The sequence below is a fragment of the Pristis pectinata genome, chromosome 8 (assembly GCF_009764475.1).
Source record: "Pristis pectinata isolate sPriPec2 chromosome 8, sPriPec2.1.pri, whole genome shotgun sequence".
Taxonomy (NCBI): Eukaryota; Metazoa; Chordata; class Chondrichthyes; order Rhinopristiformes; family Pristidae; genus Pristis; species Pristis pectinata.
The window spans coordinates 81,466,432-81,489,183 of record NC_067412.1 but is presented as its reverse complement, the minus strand read 5'-3'; the positions used below and the strand labels follow the sequence as shown (position 1 = coordinate 81,489,183).

General features: G+C 37.4%; 1 protein-coding gene across 6 annotated transcripts in view; it reads left to right on the top strand.

The window, feature by feature from the left end:
* Positions 1 to 21,358, top strand: part of stag2b (stromal antigen 2b) — a 122,240-nt gene extending 100,882 nt beyond the window's left edge. For 5 of the 6 annotated variants that reach the window (XM_052020927.1, XM_052020925.1, XM_052020921.1 and 2 more), the window contains 11 exons: positions 934 to 1,108; positions 3,266 to 3,405; positions 3,852 to 3,953; positions 4,878 to 5,026; positions 6,027 to 6,155; positions 6,245 to 6,447; positions 11,016 to 11,199; positions 16,024 to 16,131; positions 18,126 to 18,252; positions 18,329 to 18,406; positions 20,510 to 21,358. In XM_052020927.1, the coding sequence (XP_051876887.1) occupies positions 934 to 1,108; positions 3,266 to 3,405; positions 3,852 to 3,953; positions 4,878 to 5,026; positions 6,027 to 6,155; positions 6,245 to 6,447; positions 11,016 to 11,199; positions 16,024 to 16,131; positions 18,126 to 18,252; positions 18,329 to 18,406; positions 20,510 to 20,533 (1,419 nt within the window). In that variant the 3' untranslated portion in view covers positions 20,534 to 21,358. The remainder of the gene's footprint in view (positions 1 to 933; positions 1,109 to 3,265; positions 3,406 to 3,851; positions 3,954 to 4,877; positions 5,027 to 6,026; positions 6,156 to 6,244; positions 6,448 to 11,015; positions 11,200 to 16,023; positions 16,132 to 18,125; positions 18,253 to 18,328; positions 18,407 to 20,509) is intronic. The other variant, XM_052020924.1, reaches the window with a different exon arrangement.
* The last annotated feature ends 1,394 nt before the right edge of the window (positions 21,359 to 22,752 follow it).

The following is a 22,752-nucleotide window of genomic DNA, read 5'->3' as shown; positions in this document are numbered from 1 at the left end:
CAGTGACACTACTTAAAAATGGTTAAGCCACAGGATATAGGCAACCCCAATATTATTGGAAATTCACCTTTTACAGAATTAACAAATCAGTACCCAAAAATTTGAGATATGGAATAAAATTCGCTATCACAGATTTTGTGTAAAAAGAAAGTAAATACATCAACACTTTTTTCAACTTGTGTTTCTTGATGGCTTTGCAGTACAGAACATCACATTATGGCCTGTTGTCCAGGAACACAACACCCTGTAATGCAGTATTGTGCAGACATTGATTATGTCAAACTTAAAAACGGACAGATTCAGGTTGAGTGGTCAGAGAGGACACGACCGTGGGGTTTGTTTTAGACTCATCCCAAAAATATAAGATGCACAATAGATAGAATGGCATCCACGTATGTTGCAGAATTGTTAAAAGTAATTTCAAACTATTTTTAGAGACTGTTTAAGAATATTTAATTTAACTAACTTGTAGGTCACAGCTTTTTCATGCTGTGATAATAATTGCAATAGATCACATAATGCTGTTTCTAAGAGTATGTTCTCAAACCTGCCGGGAGCAGAAGACATATGTCTTTAGAAGCAACATTCCTCCTAACTTATTGGAGTTTGCTTTTTTTTTATTTTCTGTGGGATTCTGCCATTTTGATTTCCCACATATCTGGAATTGGTCCAGTGCTATGAAGTCAGAACTGAATTTGGAAATACTCAGCAGATCCCCACACTAAGAAATAAACTAGCTTTACATTGTGTAGTATAATTAACCTGAAGGTAGAAAGACACACATGAATATTACTTAAGAAAATTTAGTTAAAATATTTGTAAACTTTACTCCCTCTGACAAACGCAGTAAAAGATACATTTAATTGGTGCAATGACATTCCTATCACAGTAGGCTCAGTAACTTTCAGTAATCATTTCTATTTTGTTTTGTAGGCTTTCACTATCTTGTGTGATATTCTGATGATTTTTAGTCACCAGATTATGACAGGTGGACGTGAAGTTCTGGAACCTCTGGTTTACACTCCAGATTCATGTCTGCAGTCAGAGTTACTCAGCTTCATCTTGGACCATGTATTTATTGACCAGGATGAAGACAGCCATAGTACAGGTGAGTGTGTCATTTCTCTCTATGGTAGAATGGTAATTAATTCAGCTTTTTACCTTGATAGCCTCTTTGCCATTACAATTTATTGAATAAGTTTGAATAATAAGTGGAACTTACTGAAGCAGGCATTCAGTGTTACTGAAATCTTAGCTTCTCTGTAAACTCTTGTATTGATCCTTGATGGTTGGGAATGGAAGGGAGATAATGGTAAAGCTTATTCTCATTGTATTTACAGAATTGTCATTGGGTGCACTAATTTGTCTTGAACCTGGTCCATTTACTTAAAGTTTGATAGCTCTGGATATGACTGACCGGTGAAGTTGTGCATTTCTATATTAATGTAATAGAACAAAAGTAGAAGGAGAAACTAATGAAGAAAAACATAGGTTCATGAGCAGAACTAAGAGTAGAAATGCTGGAAATACCAAACAGCTCCGGCAGCATCTTTAGAGTGAAACAAGCAAATTTTAGGTTAGAGATCTTTCAGTTTTGGAGGTTTACCTGTGTGATGCTTGTCCACACTTAGAAAAGTTTATTATATCTAATTCTAAGAGTTTAACCCATCTTTGCTTATGATTTTGTCCCAGAACCTAACATGTTAAAAGTCCCCCATACAGATATAGAATGTAAGCAATGCAAGTTGCAGTAGTGAAATGTATACTCATCTTTTTTCCTGGAATGCAAGCAACACTGTCCAGGAGATTAACCTTTCTGGTCATTAACTGGTTAGCTTGGTTAAAAGTGATAAAATCTAATCCAGAGTTCCAGAGGGAGAATACCATCCAAGGATACAGCTTCTGATCACTATCTGATAACGTATGTTGGAAAATGTCTGTGAATTTTGGGTAGGGAAAATGTGTGTTTGTTCTTGTATAATAATGAACATCTGGGTAAGGTAAAAATTTGGGAGCAGATTGCCTTGTGGGCTTTGATTAGAAGAAGGACTAGGATTGTGGAGGAAAAATGAAAAGAATAATGATTAGGAAAGAATAAACATAGCATAAGACTAACATCAGTGGGAAGGATGTGAGCAGCTGAAGGACCAGAATCTGGGAGTAGAAAAACAGCAAACATAAGATCAAGAGGGGATTCATAGGAAGAAGGAAAATGGGATAATTTGCTTCCGTTGATACCGAATTGAAGTTGTGATGTTCACTGATATTCATGAATCTCTATTCTGTTATTCCTGTTTATCAATCAGTTTGAACAGTTTTTCACTGTGTACTCAGAGTGCTGACTTTAGGTTTTACCTAAGCCTTTTATAGGCTGCCTCTCTCAATAATGGATCCACCAACCGTATTCTTGCTTCTAATGCTATATCCAGCTGTGCAAGAAGTGCTGCTTCTCATGCAAGCCCATCATTTTGACTTGCTCTCCTTGTCAACTTGCCGCTCATTCCATTTGTTCCACCAGTTTTAAGTTGTCTCTTTTTCCTTCATGCCTTAACCACCAACCTCCCACTTTCCCCACAACCACAGATTGGTCCCTCTTCACCCTAGCTTGGCCGAATCATATGCTTTTCCCCTCTCAAATTTTCTTTACTCCCATTTATGTACTTGTCTGTCCTGTTTATATCATCTTCATTTGCCAGCAATGACTTACATCCATTAAGCAGGGAATGCAATGGTGTCAATTTGATTGAGTCAAGTATCAGTTCCGAAATTTACCTGGGTGTATGTGGCAGATTTTGTTTCATACCATCCATGTGCAACATCTTGGGATCAGTTTTAAAGAGGTGATCTGTAAATACTTACTGTTGTAAATGTGAGTGGAAGTGGGTGGAGGGGGAAGGAGCTTGTTGTTGGAGAGCAAGAGCTTACTCTTTATCCTGATGATCTACACATGGATCCAAGTCATTGGTGACTGGTATAGGTTAGGGAGGTGAGCAACATCTGTCAGACAAGTAGTGATGTTACTGAGCAAGGGATGTATTCTTGTCATAACAGTGCTTGATGTCTCCAAGCAAAGATGAACTGCTTGTGGCAGCAGTAGGCTATTTTAACTAATGAGTTTTTACTGTAGTATTGGATTACTGGAAACAGTATTTGGAGATCCATCTTCCCTTACAGGAGATTTCTGCACAATCCAGAATAGCTAACAGACTTTGACTTCCAACTTCTTCACTGCTAATCTTTGGTTATTAATTATTGTATTTTGCAGATGGACATCAAGATGATGAAGCTGGTAAAATTGAAGCTTTACATAAAAGGAGGAACCTTCTTGCAGCTTTCTGTAAATTAATTGTATATAATGTGGTGGACATGAATACGGCTGCAGATATTTTTAAGCAGTACATGAAGGTAAACATTTTCAACATTTTCTGAACTGGAACTCATGTAAACTGTTGCATGCAACTGAGTTGTTAACACTTGAAAGGAAAGGGAAAACTTTATTTCAATATACGTAAGGAAATTCAGGATGTTACAAGTACCTGTTTTTGGCAAAGTTAAGTCAGGAGAGTATCATATGCTTTGAAAAATCAACTTGAAACTGTTCAGATGGAATATCTAGGTCCTAACTGTTTAGTGTATTGGTTTACGTGTGAGGATATTTCATTGCTATTTGCTCCTTGTTAGCATTTCTTGGGGAATAATAAATGCTTACTAAAATAAAAATGTTTAATATTGTTAAGTTCTATTCAGTGATCATTTAGAAGTTGTAAATTCTATTCAAATTCATATTACTCTATAATTATCCAATAATGAATTAATCCATAATACATTGTAAAATCATTTTTTTTCTTTAGTATTACAATGATTACGGTGATATCATCAAAGAAACTATGAGCAAGTGCAGACAAACGGACAAAATTCAGTGTGCAAAGACCCTTATACTTAGCTTACAGCAGGTAAGATTTTACATCTCATCGGAAAAAGAGTTATCAAATTGAAATACTTCGTTAAAAAAAATTCACGGCTTAACACTCACAGTATCGAATAGATAGTATTTCTGCTTTATCAGTGATTTGTTGACTCTTTTCTGAATAAAATTTGGAGTGGGTAAAGACTTTTTCCCAGCGCATTTTTGATATTCGACCATGTCTGGAGAGAGACAGCACAGAAAGGGATCCATTTCTGTTAATGCCCCAGATTCTACCACTCACCGGCACACTAGGGACAATTTACAGTGGCCAATTAATTTATTGGATCTCACATCCTTGGGATGTGGGAGGAAACTGAGCTCTCGGAGGAAACCTACACGGTCACAGAGAACTCCACACAGATAGCACCTGAGGTCAGGATTGAACCTAGGTCTCTGGCGCTGTGAAGCAGTGGCTCTACCAGCCATGCCTCTGTGAATAATTTTGTGAATGTTTTGTTATTTTTCATATGTTCTGTTCCTTAATGGGAAGTTATATTGTGAAAAAAAAAGTAAGGACCATTGTAGAAAGATAAATTGTGTGTTTATATGTTACATGTGTATTTACATTTTCCTGCTTTGTGTTACATATTTGGATGAATGTTTCATGTTTTTAGCCAAAGAGCGATTTCAGAATCTCATTCATGTTTGCATTTCATTTTAGGACTGTTCAAAAACATCAAAGTTTATGGATTACATTTTATATGCACTATTCTAGCCAGTCCAAGCAAAGTGTGGGGAATAAGTTGGGCAAAATGTTAATAGAGAACAATGAATTATTTAACTTTGTTCAGGAACAGAATTTGTAATGATCATCTTTTTTTCAATATAATACACATCTTTTGAGAATCTTTGTAATGTTCCTTTGAAAAGTACTGCTTTTTCCAATGATTTTTTTTAAAATTATTTACAGTTGTTTAGTGAATTGGATCAGGATATTGGACTTAATTTTGATCGAACAAGTCCCGGTTTTAGTGGTGTTAAGGAACTTGCCCGCCGTTTCTCACTAACATTTGGTTTGGATCAGCTAAAAACCAGAGAAGCTGTAGCAATGCTACACAAGTAAGTTTTTCTTGTGATTAAAATTCCATTTCCTTTCTTGAGAGCATAGTTTCTGGAGTGAATGGTGAAATTAAGATCAAAATTCATGAAGACAAGGAAACTTCAGCTTTTTGAAAACAACATCTTGGTTTTTGTATTATTACTATATTAAAAATCTTGCATAAAACATATTAACAGACTAATTTATACCAAGCTCCACAGAGACCTTATTGCACCTGAAAGGATGTGCTCGAGTGGTATAAGTGTGACAGGAAAAAAATCATTTAGGTCTTGGCCTATCACGTCAAAATTCACTTGCAACCAAGGTATTACATATATTTATATTAAAGGTCTGCTCCGCATCTTTGTCTGCAAAGGCCAGGTTAAAGAGGCCAGCCATAGTTGTCATGTGACTGGGTTAGATGGTGGTGTGAGAAATTGGGGACCTGGTAGAAGAACCTTTTTATGATTTCTGTGACCCAGAGATAGTTGTTGCTGTTCCTCAGAAATGGAAGAATCAATTTTCAGTTGTATTGTGAATAAGTACAACATTGTAAAGTAGAATTTCCAGGCAAATATAGGGAGTCCAGGAGTGATGGATGAACAAAGATTGGTACAAATCAGCACATGACTGCACATTTCTAAATGAAAGAAAACAAAAAATGCTATACTCACCAGATCAGGTGACATCTCTGGAGAGAGAAACAGTTATATTTCAGGCAGGAGACCCTTCACTTTAATTTCACAATCATTGTTTCAGGTTGCTAACCTTTCTTCACAACCTGCGAGTGCTATTTAAATCTCAAATTTATTATCAAGATAATTGTTCAAATTTTGTTGTAATGTTTATTTACAGCCAAGGTTAAGCATGTTAGCTCAAATGTGGGACATCGTTCAGTCCTTAGAGCACATTAGTTAACCTTTTATTACATTTGCTTTCTGTACCATGTATTAAGTATATGATACTCTGAGAATGCCATGGTTATTTTCTACTTAGAACTGTTTGACATTGAATTTGCAGAGATGGCATTGACTTTGCCTTCAAGGAGCCCAATGTAAATGGAGAAGGTTATCCTGCTGTGAATTTAGCTTTCCTGGATATCCTGAGTGAGTTCTCTTCTAAGCTTCTCAGACAGGACAAGAGAACACTGTAAGTACAGTAGCTAAATGTTTTTAAACAGTGCACAGCTGAATAACATGCTATAAAATTGAGTGCAATATGAATTTTTCTGATTTCAGCTACCTTTACTTGGAAAAGTTTATGAGTGAACAAATAACGTTGCACAGGGAAGATGTGTGGCTTCCTCTGATATCTTACAGAAACTCCTTATTGACTGGTGATGATGATACAATGTCTGTTGTCAGCGGAATCAGCAGCAAAGGTTCCTCTGTGAGAAGCAAGAAAACAAAACCAGCGACAGGAAAACGAAAATTACCTGAAGGTAATTTATTAGCAAGACTCTGTACTTTAATCAAGCCAGGGTTATCAATTCATCTGTTTCATCATATGCAATTAACATTACAGCAAATTAACATGTTAATTGTGCATGTTAGCTTTTTAAAAAATAACAGCTTAAAATGAAAATCGCAGTTAAATGTTCTCTCTATTGTCTCCATGATGGATGGAGCAGGTGTTACATTGCAAACTCCATAAGCCAGTGACCCTGCTCTTCCATTGTGCCTTTGAAGTATTTTTCTGTAATCAGATGGGTATAATACTTCAAAGTTTCCCTTCCTTGCCGTTGTGATGTTTGAGTTGATTTGTTTCAAGGACTGCTTCAATGGGCTCCTCCAAATTCGTATTAGTTGTGTCATTAGGTTGGCATTACAGGCGACCCTTGTGTTATGGCTGGTCGGGTAATGCAAATTCACCCTTAGAAAATTCACAGACCACTACCGAAAAATTTGAGATAGGGAACAAAATTCACTCGCTCAGAATTTATGTAGGGGAAAAAGTAAATAAATACAATTATTTTTTCAATTCGTGTTTCTTGATGTACGTGCAGATGATGTGGCTTGCTTTATGGAAAATCGTGATATAGACTGTTCTCTAGGAATGCAACCCCCAACTCAACCCTACCCCCTGTAACACAGGGGTCACCTACAGTTGATACCCACATCTCCTTCTCTCAAAAACCTGAAACTGAGGTTGTACCAGAGCAGCCTTATGCCCAGATATGGGAGGGGGAGGTGATATCTTTACAAAGTGAACATCATCATAGTCGTAGTTTTGACAGCAACACCCTAAGTAACTGAAGTACTAGGAAATAAACAGGTGGGAAGTGAACAGTGGCTTAATCTAATGCACATGAAAATCAGATAACACTTGCATGAAATCTGCAAAATGTGCCTTTTTTTTTTCAAATGCTGTTTCCAGGCATATCTTCATGGTAGCCATTTAGTTCACAGCAAGCTACTGCAAAAGAAATGTGACTTCTGAGGGAATGGGGTGGGGAAGCAGTGAAGTGCTGTAGAAAGAGGAAGAGAGAGATGGGAAAGGGAGGAAGAAGATGTACTAGGTGAAGAGCTCATGCAGTGAAGATCCAAGCTCTCCTGGGCTGGAGGGTAGATGATAAGATATCTTTATCAGTCACATGTACATCGAAATACACAGTGAAATGCATCTTTTTGCATAGAGTGTTCTGGGGGTAGCCCGCAAGTGTCGCCACACTTCCAGCGCCAACATAGCATGCCCTCTACTTCCTAATCCGTATGTCTTTGGAATGTGGGAGGAAACAGGAGCACCCGGAGGAAACCCATGCAGACACTGGGAGAATGTACAAACTCCTTTCAGACAGTGGCAGAAATTGAACCCGGGTCGCTGGCGCTGTAATAGTGTTACGCTAACCGCTACACTATCGTGCCTGCCCCCCAGAAGGAGTGAAACCTTGGGGCTCAGTTTGATTTGCTGCAGTCCCTCTCACCACTGGCTCAAGCCAGCATAGGATTAGTAAAGTTTTCCAGTAATATGACTTGTGAAGCCCACCTTGTGCCCTGTATCTGTGATTATGCCTGCATGTGGATTCAATCTGATGTTGACATATGTTTTGTTTTCTGGACCAGTAACTTGCCTTAAGTCATCTTGGTCAGCAGTATCTGGCACAAGTGGAAAGCAAGGGATAATTAAAGCTGAAATCAACTATCCAAGCTCCCCTTCCAGTTTTTTTTGGACTCCAAGAAAATACTCTCTTGGCACATAAGCTCAACAGTGAATCTGTCAACCTGTTCATAATAGACTACAAAGAAAGATGGAGGAAACTAGTTATGTGTAGACTGGAATTGGGGTGGTGCAGTGCTCTAAGGAATGTAGGGCCAGAGCAGGTTACATAGTTAACAATTAAAGCAAAATATATAGTCCACAATCAACTGTTTGACCATGAGATAAAATTCAGTATCTACCACCAAGAGAGTCTTCTTTTATTTCATACAACCTCATTGCCTATTAACCTGCCTTGTCCTCCCCCTACCCTGTTGCAGTTCAACCACTGCATACTTTTTTCACCTCTTGACTAACCAAAGTTTTTGTGTACACCTGAAGTAAATTTCACAATTGGCAACATGCATTCCATCTGACAATGCATCAGTCATCTTACTAAACTTCAGCTGCTTCCCAGCTCATTTGAAACCTAACCAATGCTTTTACAAATATTTCAATGAAATCATCCGTGCTTCCACGTGCAACCTTTACAAGCAATACCTGTAACATTTGTATTTGCTGTTTCAACTGTGGCCTACTGCACAACATGCTTTCCTCAGCAGCATTGTTTTTGGCTGAGACTTATAGATCTGTCTTCATTGAACTATCTTGTTCCACTTCTTCCCCATCTTTAGTCAGCTTAAAACGTATATCTTATTTCCTACATAGTCAGCTTAAAACGTATATCTTATTTCCTACATAGATTAAAGCTATGTAGGAAATACTTAGTATCTACTTTCCTTTAATAATTATTACTACTGCTACTACCATTAATACTAGTACTACTACTATTATTCCTCATTTATCTATTATTCTCCTATCACCTATTTCAAAGCAGCCTTTTCAATGTTTTCTGTTATACATTTACTGTATTTTTTGTATTAATTTTAATAAAACCATTAAGAGTTGGCTTCCTTTTCAAAAACCCAATTTGGAAACTATCAGAAAACTCAAGCCCACATTTGTCTGCTTGAACTTCATTATTAGAATTTATTAACAATCTTTTTTTAAAAAAGCTATTTCATGTAACAATGATGAAAATGCTGATGCAGTGGTTTAATCTAAAACAGAGGTTTGTGGTAAGGCAAATAAGACTAAGAAGCACCCAGGTGAAGTGGTTGCTATTGACTTGTTTCAAATTGCAACATGTGCTTTGCAAAGCAGTTTTATCTTTAAAGAGGGAACATGATTGGTGCAAAGAAAAACAGGTTTCTCACAGTGAGGGGAGGAAATGGTATCAAATATAAAAAAAGCTTTTTGCCTTGGACTTCAACTGCAAAGTCAATTTGTTTTGGAATGCATAGTAAAGCATTGCATTGGGCTTCTGAAAACATTTTATACAAATTGAGAATTGCTGTTATTTGCTTATTTCATACTTCAACATCTCTAGCAGGATATAGTTGATGTTCCCTTTATTGCCAGTTACTTTCAGGATACCAACATTTATCGTCACCTCCTTTGTTCACTCGTCCACCCAGTTCTCCATGTGTGCTCACCCTTGTTTTATCCTTGCGAGGAATATCAAAACTTCAATGGTGCAGATGTGCATTTCTTCCGTGTCAAAGATATGAAAATTCTTCCCAAATTCTTCCCAATATCACTAGTTCATCACCCCATAAAGACATTGGCCACGGCTCCATTGAAGTCCAGTCCATCACATCAGCACTGGCCTCACCTTCTCCATAACTGTCCCTGGAATCTAAAGTCCTTCTTCCATCTCTACTATCCTCCCATTTTCCATACTCACTCGGTCATGTCTCAGGGATTATTTTGGAGATTATTGCCTTTTGATTCTCTCCTTACTCAAAACTACATTTAGGACCACGTCTCTTTGTCCTAGGTCGTTGATGCTGATGCATAATGTTAATGGTTCATTCCCAGCATCCTCTCATCAATTGATTCTACCCAGCCCCAGAGAGGCAAAACACTATGCAGGGCTGATGCAGTTGTAGAAACATCTGTCTGTCCAGCAAAAGATGGAATCACCTATGACCATTTCATTTCTTTTCTTCATTATTCCCATCTTCCAACCCATGTTCTGAAGGAAAATGTTCCGCTGCTTCTCTTGAGAATTTTTAATAACTTTAGTCAGAATCCTGAATCTGAAAAGTTGCTATCTTCAACATAACTGGCAAACTAAGATATATGTTTGAGGCTCCCAGTAAAAAATAATTATGATGCTAGTTGTGGACAGCCCAATATAGTGTACACTCTTATTTTCTCAATGTTGGGGGAATAAAATAAGATGTGTTCTTATAAGATTTGTATTTCTTATCATCATAGCTATCAAGCTTCCTTTAATTTATTCATTTCATCTGCTTCCTGTTCAGGTTTTTCCATTGATATGGTTATGTAGTCAACCATAATCCATTTCTTGATGGTGCCAAACCTGAAAGAAGAGTATAGTTCATTTGTTAAACAGTCTTTTTATTGTAATATGCTCTTAGTTTGGAGGATTTTTTTAACCTAGGATTGACTCCACGCTGAACTGTCTAATGATCACAAATGTGATTCAGGACCTCATGATGATACAAATATCAATCTCTCAATATTAGCGAGATTGTTTAGATCGGCTATGCTTCCTCCAAAGAAAATTAAAGAGTTCAGTCTTGTGCGGCTCTTAACAACTGATTTTACAGCAACATCAACTGATAATGGATTTTCATCTGCTTAATATCCATCATTTGGAAGGGAGTGTACAGGCATGGATCCTGAAAGAATAGGGGATGTCTTTTTCATTACCATTGATTCAGTAGAAAAAAAGTTTTGTGATTATGTTAGGATTATAACATGCATTCTGTACAAATGCCATAGCAGATGAAAGCAATGATGGATCATGGATCAGCAGAGAACAGAGTTTGCAATCGCCACTTATGACGCAAACCCCACAGTTGACATCCACTGTTATGAGAGAGCCAAAGAGGCTGCGGCCTGAAGAGGAAAGTTACATGGGGGTATACCAGATGCCACAACATCATCAGCCTCCTGTGGACTACAAGTATGTGGTTTCATTATGTAAAAATGCTTTAAACTCATTAATTACTTGTTTATATTTGTAATGAAATCCTGTGGTCATGCATTGATTTCTTCGACTTTTAAATCTCAATATTAAAATTGATCTTCATTCATCTGTGTACAATCCTTCGATATATTTTAAGTTGTCATCTGTTGAAAGGCAGTTTAATTTTTGGTGTATTAAGAAGAGCTGGCTTAAGAAAGCCAGTGAAATTGTTGTTAGCTTTTCATCACTCTCCACCCAGCTCTTTGTGAGCCCATCACTTGCAATTTTTTCTGGGCTATTAAATGTATCTTTTCCTGTTGATGCTCTTGATCAAGCAGTTGTAAGATATGTCCGAAAATGGCCAAAGGATGAAAAGCAAATTCTAATTTATGTACCATTTTAAATTTGCCTTGAAGACAGTTGTATTTTGCATTCACATCCCGATGATTTTGTGGCTGAAATCAACTCATGGTGTGTAAGGATCAAACCTAGATAAATGGCTGATATGCAGCAGTGAACATAAAATCAGATTTATACCTAATGGACATGGGTTTCATTACCCTTAATTCAGAACTAGATGGTACTAAATTGGTAATCTATTTCTTTAAGCTTTCTATGTGACTCATTGGGAAAAGGAAACTTGTAGTGCAACAGTAGTGATGTGGAGCAGGAGCTTGTCTTTCCTGTGTGGCTTAGAGACACTGGAGGTGATGTACCTTAATTGTACATAAGAGTACATGATATTGAGATGAAAATGTTCCATTTCCTCACTCTGAAATCAAACACTTCAGTCTGTCTGTCTCTCTTTCATATATATTGTTTTTATTTACTCGCTGCATTTTTCTTTTTCTCTCTGTTTCAAAAATAATTGTTAAAAGGGAATAGGCAGTCAATTTTTTGAGCATGTTTCACTATTCATTTAGGTCGTGGCTGACCACTATATCAATATCACTTACTTATTGTCGCTTCATGTTACTTGACACTCTAACCCCATTTTGTTCTTGAAAATTTCAATTGGCCTAACATCCATAGACTTTGAATGTTATGGGTTTCCACTGCACCTAGTTTTTAAAAAAAATGTTTCTTGATTCCTCTTAAGTGGTCTAATTCTTAATTTTAATATGTTTGTATTGGATTCTTCCACCTCAGTATATTTATTACCTTTCCCTTTCCTTTTTCCTTTTCTCTTTTCTTTCCTTGGTGGTACATGGCTAGTTGGCAGTGTGAATTGTAAGAGGTTGCAGAGATGATCTGGAGGACATAGATCAGTTAAGTAAATGGGAAGGGACATGGTATATGGAATATAATATGGAAAAACACGAGGTCATTCACTTTTGTAGAAAACAATAGGTGGAGTATTTTTGAAATGATAGATTAAAAGTGTTCGTGTTCAGAGGAACTAGGGAATCCTTGTATGTGAATGAGCTGTTGCAAGCAATTTAAGTGGCGTCAATAGCTTAATGATCCTCTGGACAGGCATTCTTAATAGAAGCTTCAAATTATCGGCATTTTATCCTACGCTAAATGCAGAGTAAACTGGCATTTTGGGTGAAGCCCTGAACTTAACCTAAGGTAGCCAAAGAGAATTCACCCCGCTCCACTCCTCCAAACCCTATCTGTAACATTCTTAAAGTAATGCTGAATCATATTTAACCATTTAAAAATTATTAACAGCTTAGAAGGAGTGTTGCTTTTATTCATTCGAGGGATGTGGGCTCTGCAGGCTGAACCAGCATTCAGTTGTCTCTTCCTAATTGCCCTTGAGAAGCTGGTGGTGATATGCCACCTTGAACTGCTGCAGTCCTTGATGTGTGGGTTGTTAGGGAGAATGCTCCAGGATTTTGGCCTAGTGAAGTGAAGGAACGGTGATATACTTCCAAAAGATGGTGTGTGGCTTAGAGGGCAACTTTCAAGTGGTCGTACTCGCATGCTTTTGTTGCCATTGAGGAACAGTGGAAGACTTGCAGACAGATTTTTCACAGTGCTCAACAAAAGTATATTCCAGTTAAAAGCAAGGACAGTAAAGTTGGGGAGGGCCAGCCTTGGATAACTAAGGAAATAAAAGAAGGCATGAGACTAAAAGCTCATGCATACAAAGTCGCCAAGAGTAGTGGGAAACTGGAAGTTTGGGAAAACTTAAAAAAACAACAGAGAAACACCAAGCAATAAGGAAAGGGAAGATAGATTATGAAAGTAAACTAGCACAAAATATAAAAAGAGTAAAAGTTTCTATAATTACATAAAGCAGAAAAGGGTGGCCAAAGTGAATGTAGGTCCCTTGGAAGATGAGAAGGGGGGGTGGGGGGAATTAATATCGGGTAATGTGAAAATGGCTGAGGCCTTGAATGACTATTTTGTGTCTGTCTTCACGGTGGATGACATATTTAACATGCCAAAGAGAGAGGTTATGGATGCAATGGGGGTGAGGATCTTGATATAATCATTGTCACTGAAAACATAGTGATGAGCAAACTAGTGAGCCTAAAGATAGACAAATCCCCTGGCTCTGATGGGATGCATCCCAGGGTAACAAAAGAAATGGCGGAAGTTATAGTAGATGTGTTTGTGATAATTTACCAAAACTCTCTGGACCCTGGGCAGGTCCCGGTGGATTGGAAGACAGCAAATGTCACGCCACTGTTTAAAAAAGGATGTAGGCCAAAGGCAGGTAACTGGAGGCCAGTTAGCTTAACGTCTGTAGTCGGGAAAATGTTTGACACTATCATTAAGGAAGAAATAGCGAGACGTATGGATAGAAGTGGTTCCATCAGGCAGACACAGCATGAATTCAGGAAGGGCAGGTTCTGTTTGACAAACTTACCGGAGTTCTTTGAGGATATAATGAGCGCAGTGGATAGAGGGGAACAGGTGGATGTTGCATACTTGGATTTCCAGAAGGCGTTCAATAAGGTGCTGCATAAAAGACATCCATAAGATATGGATGCACGGAGTTGGGGGTAATGTATTAGCATGGATAGAGGATTGGTTAACCAATAGAAGGCAGAGAGTTGGGATAAATGGGTGTTGCTGTGGTTGGCAATCAGTGGAGAGTGGGGTGCCGCAGGGGTCGGTGCTGGGCCTGCAGCTGTTCACAATATACATTAACGATTAGGAAGGGGGGGACCAAATGTAGCATACTAACTTTGCTGATGACACTAAATTGAGTGGAAAAGTAAGTTGTGCAGAGGATGCAGAGAGTCTGCAGAGAGATATAGATAGGTTAAGTGAGTGGGCAAGGGTCTGGCAGATAGAGGAAAAATAGAAGATTAGATTATTATTTAAATGGTGAAAGATTGCAGCATGTTGTTGTGTAGAAGGACTTGGGAGTGCTTGTGCATGAATTACATAAGGTTGTTTTGCAGGTGCAACAATTTATCAAGAAGGCAAATGGAATGTTGGCCTTCATTGCTAGAGGGATTAAATTTAAGAGCAGGGAGGTTATGCTGCAAGTGTACAGGGTACTGGTGAGGCCGCACCTGGAGTACTGCTGGCAGTTCTGGTCTCCTTACATGAGGTAAGATGTCCTGGCTTTGGAGGCAGTGCAGAGGAGGTTCACCAGGTTGATCCTGGAAATGAGGGGGTTAGCCAGTGACGAGAGATTGCGTTGCCCGGGACTATACTCGCTGGAATTCAAAAGAATGAAAGGGGGTCTTATAGAAACATATAAAATTATGAAGGGGATAAATAAGATAGAGGCAGGAAAGTTGTCTCCACTGGTAGGTGAGACTAGAACCAGGGGACATAGCCTCAAGATTCGGGGGAATAGATTTAGGACAGAGATGAGGAGAAACTGCTTTTCACAGAGAGTGGTGAATCTGCGGAATTCTCTGCTCAGGGAAGCAGTAGAGGCTACTTTATTAAATATATTTAAGACACAAGATTTTTGCATTGTCGGGGAATTAAGGTTTATGGGGAAAAGGCAGGTCGGTGGAGCTGAGTCCACGGCCATGAACTTATTGAATGGCAAAGCAGGCTCGAAGGGCCAGATGGCCTACTCCTGCTCCTATTTCTTATGTTGTCCTTCTATCTGGTAGAGGTTCTGAGTTTGGAAGGAGCTGTCATTGGAGTCTTGGTGAGTTGCTGCAGTGCATCCTGCAGATGGTACAAACTGCTGCTCCTGTGCGTCAGTTGTGGAGTGAGTGAATGGTTGTGAATGAGGTGTCTGCCAAGTGGGCTGCTATGTCCAGTATGGTGTCAAGCTTCTTGAATGTTGTTGAAGATGCACTCATCCAGGCAATTGGAGAGTATTTCATCACACCCCTGACTTGAGCCTTGTGGATGGTGCACATGCTTTGGGAAGTTAGGAAGTGAGTTGCTCTCCACAGGATTCCTAGCCACTGAACTGCTCTTGTTGCCTCATTGTGTTTATGTCTACTCCATTTCAGTTTCTGTTCAATGGTAACTCCCAGGATATTGATAGTGGGGGATTTGGTGACAGTATGCCATTGAATGTTGGGGTTACAGCTGCATTTTCTCTTGTTGTATATTGTCATTGCCTGGCACTTGAGTGGCATGAATATTACTTGCCACCAGGACTGGATATTGTCCAGATCTTGCTGCATTTGGATGTGGAATGCGCCTTTATCTGAGAGTTGCAAATGGTGCTGAACATAATGTAGTCAAATTTTTAGATTGATTTTCTCAATTGATAAGTACTTGAAATTTTTTTCCATCAAGTCTCCAAAAGAAAATTGAACGACATAAATGTTGCTTAAGATGTTTCATGTTCTTGGTGTAGAAAAACATGCAGTTAGATCATGAAGATAATGAAACAAATTGAGAATTCAAAATCAGTTTGATATCTCTTTTGCTTTTCTCCAGTAGTCAGATGTCCTGGTTGATTGCCCAGAGGCAACAAGAGGAAGCACGGCAACAAGAGCGAGCGGCAATGAATTATGTTAAATTAAGATCTAACCTGCAACATGCTATGTGAGTCTTTTAAACAATTTTTAAATAAAATTTTGCATGAAAATTCATTAAGCAAAATTAGTAATGACTGTCCTATTCATGTTCATGTTATTTTCTTAATAGTATGCACACTTAATCATGCTTTCTATTTAGATTTATTATGATTTTATTCTTGTAATATTTAACATTTTACTTGAGTTTTTAATGTTATTTCTCTATATCTGAATGCAAGCAGTCTATAGCTGATTAAACCATTCATCATTAAATCTGGTTGCTTTCCTCTGCCAAAATTCCAAGATTAGGCTGAAATGTTAAGACAACCCTTTTGTTTTTCACCTCTACTACCAACTCTCTCCTTAAAGCTTCTCCAAGTGCAAGTTTTTAAGGGCTTCTTCATTACATGCCTCTCTTTTATATCTTCCAATCCAAGCATACCCTTGCCCCAATCCAACATTTTCTTCTTCATGCAATTCCTATCCCATCACCTCTTGTACATACTCTCTGCTTTTTTTTAATTGAAACTCCATCTAATGCTTGTTCCAACTGAACTAGTGATGACCCAACTTCCCTTTCCGACATCCATACTATACTGGATGGCATGGTAGCACAGCAATTTGCTCTGTTGCCTCAGCTTTAAGGACCGAGATTCAATCTTGATCTCGGGTGCTGTCTGTGCGAGGGTTACCACCAGGTGCTCTGGTTATCTCCTGCATCCCAAAAATGTGGTGGCGGGTTAATAAAATTTACCCCTTAATGTAGTTGTGGCAAAAGAATCAGGAGAGTTGATGGGCATCCAAGTAACAAGATTAGGGGGGAATAGAGTGGGAATAGGATTGCTCTGCTGGGAGCTGGCATGCACCTTTTGGGCTATGAATAGTCTCATACCATTGTACTTGAGTACCATCTCCCATCTTCTCCATGTCTTTCAAATCGGCCACTAAGAACCTGTGCTTAAAAAGATCTACTATTACCTTTCCTGATCTTCCAAACAATTGATCCATCTCCTGTACTCCTTTCCTCTCAAGTCCTTAAACAGCTTTCCAAATCTTTCTGGCAGCTGCACCATTTAACCTCCAATCACATTTGTGGCCCTTCATAGCACTAACTCAAGTCACAATTAAGAGCTGTGATTGATCTTAATTGTCTTTTTCTGCCATTCTGCAGCCCATGAGATAGGCTATGATACCATCTTCAGTGCCCTTCTACTGTTGATCTAAGCTCATTTCACTCTTAATGCACCATGTCATGGCCCGAGAATCTCCCAGTATGGTTGCTCTTCTCAGTCTTGCACCATGATTCCTCCCGTTTTTTATTTATATGCAGGGTGAAGTTACTACATCATAAAACCATAATTCCAAAATTCTCTTGCTCCCTGATGATATGCGGGTCTACCTTGCCATCCTCTCTCAACACCTCCACTACCTCTAGGTCGGCAAACCAGTTCCAAAACCTGCAGTTCTGGAAAAGCCACAAATACTTCCAGATAAATATTGGTCAATGCTAGCAATTTTTTTAAAAAAGATAACAGAAAATGCCAGTAATAATCAGCAAATCAGGCAACATCTGTGGAGAAAGAGAGACATTGTGTCAATGAATTTTCATAGCAGACTTATGTATTGACCTGAAATATTAGTTCTGTTTTGCACTCCACTAATGCCACCTGACCTGCTAAGTGTTTCCAGAATTTTCTGTTTTTGACAAATGTTTTAATGTGAAAAATTGAAACAAAGGCTCTTAAAGAGACTGGAGCAACCTGGAAGAGGCAAAATTGTAAATATATTTGGAGGAAAAAAATTGAAGTATGAGTATTTCTGTCCACCTGTAGTAAATGATAAATTCCTGTTGGTCGAAAGTGTATTGTTTCATTCTGATCTATTCTTAAAGCTACTTACGTATATTAAATATCCCAGTTGCCTGTTTATCCAGACCATCCCTGAACGTGGGTGAGGATAATGGGAAATGATGCAAGGCCAGCTTAATCGTTAGAAAATTTACAGATGTTCTTTTCTCCCTAGTCGCCGTGGCACAGGATTGATGGAGGATGATGAAGAACCAATTGTTGAAGATGTGATGATGTCATCTGAGGGTCGTATTGAAGATCTCAATGAAGGCATGGATTTTGACACCATCGACATTGATCTGGTAATAAGATAAGGAAAAAAAATTTTGTTACTTTTATGATTTAAGTAGATTCTCATTGCGAATTCTTTCTTTCTAGCCACCATCCAAGAATAGACGTGAAAGAAATGAATTAAAACCAGATTTCTTTGATCCTGCCTCAATAATGGATGACTCGGTGAGTCTCAATACAATGGGAAAACCTAATTAATACTTTGTATAGTAGTTCTTGTTCACTTCTCTAATGGCAAAAGAGTGCACTAATTTAAACTAGATTAGATTAAATTTGTTAGGCAATTTTCCATGGAACTGTTTTAATTATGCAGTCAGTATCTGTGTAACATGTTTTTTAAATTAGTCTTCAGAGTATTAGGGTAAAGATACCATAATTTTAGAGCTGTTTGCAAGCTATGTTTACAAGTTGTGTTTGCAAGTACAGTGCTTTCGAGTAAAGAATTGTTGGGATATCTCATTTTCTGACCTCAGGCAAGTGATTGGGTAAAATGCCTAGCATAGAGCAAATGGGGTGCTAGGGTAATGTTAGCTTCCAAGAGGACCCATCTCAGAGGGCTCGTGGCATTTTTTAAATTGGCATTTGTAACTTAATTAATTGTTACATATTGTGGAATGATTTTTTGATAGAAGTATCCATAGTGAGGAATTATAATATTTGAATTTCTTTGAAGATAATTAAGAAATCAATCCTGACTACTAAATATATGGCCTCTTTTAATTAGTTTTGAATTATGCAAAATATTCAGTAGATTTCACTGAACCCATTATGGTGACATGAATGTCGTATACCAAAAATTGTAAATAGATAAAAATCAATTAACACATTAAACACAAAACTACTGTGCAAATGGTACAATTTGATTGTTTTAAAGTTACTTTCCAAGCAAAAAACTGCAAATGTGGGAAATCAGAAATAAAAACTGAAAATGCAAAGGATACTAAGCAGCTAAGGTCACCTCTGTGGAGAGCAGAGTTAATGAACCTCAGTTAGAACTCAAAGTGAGAAAACAAGTATGGTCTCAGATGCAGAGAAGAGGAGGCACAGAGAGAATGAGGGGAATGTCTCTGATAGCACAGAGACCTCAGGTGTTCGGGTGGCAATTGCTTTTGAAGGCATCTAAAATGGAAATGAATGTTTATCAATCGTAGCCGATCTGTATGGAGGAATGTAATAGAACAAAGGCGGTAAAAAGGAAAGGAAACATACTGGAAAACGGCAGTAACTGAAGACCTGAAACTTTTTTTTAAAAATTGCTGGAAATACTCAGGCTGCATCTGTGAATGACCTTGCAGCAGAACCTGCACCAGTTTGGCACAGAGAGGAAATTAGTCATCTAGTATTGTTGAATTTGCTAATGAGTCCCAAGGGCTGCAATAGGGCCTCCCTCAAGCAATGATGAGGTGCCCTTTTCTAAGTTTACGTTGGGCTTTGTTAGAATAAAGATCATAAGAGGAATTCAACGTTGAATTAAAGTAAGGGGCTACTGGCAGCTCAGGGTCATTCTTGCAGACTGAATGGAGATGTTTGCCTGGAAGCAGCAATTCACTTCCTCCAAGTTAGTGTATTGCTCACAATGTGATCTCCCCTAATTGGAGAATCCAAATGCAGAGTAGGATACCACTTTGCAGAATGCCTCCATTCAGTTTGTGAGAGTGACCACGAGTTTTCACTCTAACCTCAGTCTACACTGTTGTATCAAAGTCCGATGTAGGCTTGACGACCAGTACCTTCTCTCCAGGCATGTTGTAACTCAATAACCAGATTTTCCTGTTTGTGTCAGAACCAGTCAATTCTGATGTCATTTCTTCCACCTGTAATATTTGCTCAGTTTTTTCTCCATAATGCTATTTGATCTTCTGAGTATTTCCAGCATTGTCTTATTTTAGATATTCAGTGCGGTGGTGTTTTGCAGCATGTTCTTTTTACTGTCTTGATTCTTCTCCCTCTATTTGCAGTCCTTCAGACAGATTAGGTGAGATTAACAGGTACTTATTTCCCCCTCTGGCACTAAAACTAGTCATCATTTGGACCTCCTTGATTTCCACCCTATCACCAATATTTTCTTTGTTCTGCAACTTAAAACACACTTGCTTCATTGTTTTTCTAGTTCTGATGAAGGTTCATTGTCTTGACATGAGAACTGTTTCTCTCTTCACAGATGATGCTTAACCTACTGAGTATCCCTGAAATGTTCTATTTTTTTGTCATCTTTGTTGTATTTTTAAAATTATTTTTGACAAAAGCTATTGTTTCTGTTCCTTTTAGGTCCTCGGAGTCTCAATGTTCTGAGGAAATGTCATTTTTATGAATGAAATGAGAGGTAGTTTTAGAAGAAATATTTTGGTTATTGCAGTTAAACTATTAAAACTGTACAGATTTTCTCCTTTCAGGAGAATGCTTATTGGAGTTGTTCACTGTTCACCTAGATTAAGTGCTTTGAAGAGGCAGTTTGTTGCCTGATAAATTGATATTTTAAGAGACTGTAAAATTATGGAAGCAAGTTAAATTCCTTCCAGTAGTGCCACTGTATTGTGTCTCTGATTTAAATGAGCTTGGTGTAGTATGTTTGAAAGTTTCTCTAAACAATTATTTGACTTGATAAAGTTTGGGAATAGGGAACTAAATTTTAAATAAAAATATATATATGATTGGTGCTGATTTTATAATTGCGAATCTTGTTCAGTTTTTCATACTTTGAAATTCCAAACAAAAGGACGAGGTTTAAAAATTATAATAAAAATTAACAGCGTCTAAAATAGCATGGATATTCATGCTTAAGTAATTTTTAAATTTGTATTTTATATTTTATTCACATCTGTCTTTGCAAGCAATCTTCAGGTTAAATGAACTACAGCTGGTCATAGTACATTTTGTTTTAATAATGTAAATTAGTTTGAAGATACTAGTTATCAAGAAAATTACCCATTTATGTTATTCCTTAAATTTGGGTTCATGTTTTTAATTTTTATGGTAAATTTTCTGTCATAATTATAATGAAAGTTCCTAATAACTCATAGAACGCTTTTCAACATTGTTCTGCAGTACTCTGGCAGCTGGTTATTTTATCAACTCTATGTTGATGTTAACTTATAATAAAAAAAACAATGTACATGACACTTCTCGCTGGTTGTCTTTCATCTGTTAAGCTATTTTCTTTAATTCATTCCATGCCTTAAACTGCTTCAGTACATAACCCCCAAGCCCCCTCCGCTGCATAACTCTTCAGTTTATTTCAATTGGACAAATATTCAGCTTTATTTGCCAAAAATAAAAAGTTGGCAATTACATCAGATTTTATTATTAGCTCATTAGAATGCCATGGATAAATGGTTGTCTTCTGAAGAATAGTTTGCTTTTACACACTTTAAAAACATTGCTCATATTTGGTAGTACTGCCTTTAGCGTTCCTTATGCCACTGCATTAAAAAAAACTGCTGAGGACTGTATATATGATTTTTAAAAATAAGTGAAAGCAGACTTTTCTACTTTTAAAAAAAAAAGTGCATTTCGTTGTAAAGGCAGTTCTTCAAACTGTATGTTTTCAACCAACTGAAATGTTTTATATTTACCTTATCCTGTTGTCCTCCATATTTTGTTGTTCATTGTACTGTTCTGATTTGTATTTATGTCATGAAACAGTAACTTTTTGAATAAAATTTAAAGCTAAAAGGTTGTGCAATGGTATTCATTGTACAGTGCTATTGCAAGTACATATACTTTTTAAATGCCTGATGGGTATAAAAGTAAAATCTGTCACTGTATTTACAACTGACTTTTTAAACTCAAGTATGTATTTGGGTGGAAAAATGGAGTTGAGGCACAGGATTAAATATGAATAGTGGAGAAGGCTTGGGGGCACTGTTTCTTTTATATTATTTCTTGTGCATTCTGACAATGAATAAAATTGATCATTCAGAATATGAATATGCCTAGATTTTGTAAGTATATGCTGAAAAATATAGATAAATCTGAAATATTAAAACAGTGGTGAAGGTGGCATAGTTAGACTTAAATGGATATTTAGCTACACCTAGAAAAGGAGTCAAAATTCTTTTGCAGCTATAGCAATGAATGAGCAATCAGCAGATTAAAAAAAAACTATGGAACAAACTAATGTTTCAAAACAAAAACATTGATTATGTAACAACCTTGACTTTTATAGTAATAGTCTAAATCCACCCTTTTTAAAATTTTCTGCACAGAACACAGTTTAATCAGAGTTTAATACAAGTTTAACCTAGCCTGCAGAAATGAACCTCAGTGCTGGAACTTTGTTGTGGCCTTTATTACCTTCATCACTAATTTTGGTGATTTGTCTAACTGTATCCCTAGATGTCTTTGCTATTTTGTATTTTATTATCCATATAGTATATAACAATTTTATTCTTCCTGCTGTGAAGCACATACTCACATTTGAAATTAAAAATATTGAAATTCATTTAACAATTACGTACATTCTATAAGTTTATTAATGTCTTCTATTTTGTCACCTTTGTATCTTGTACAGT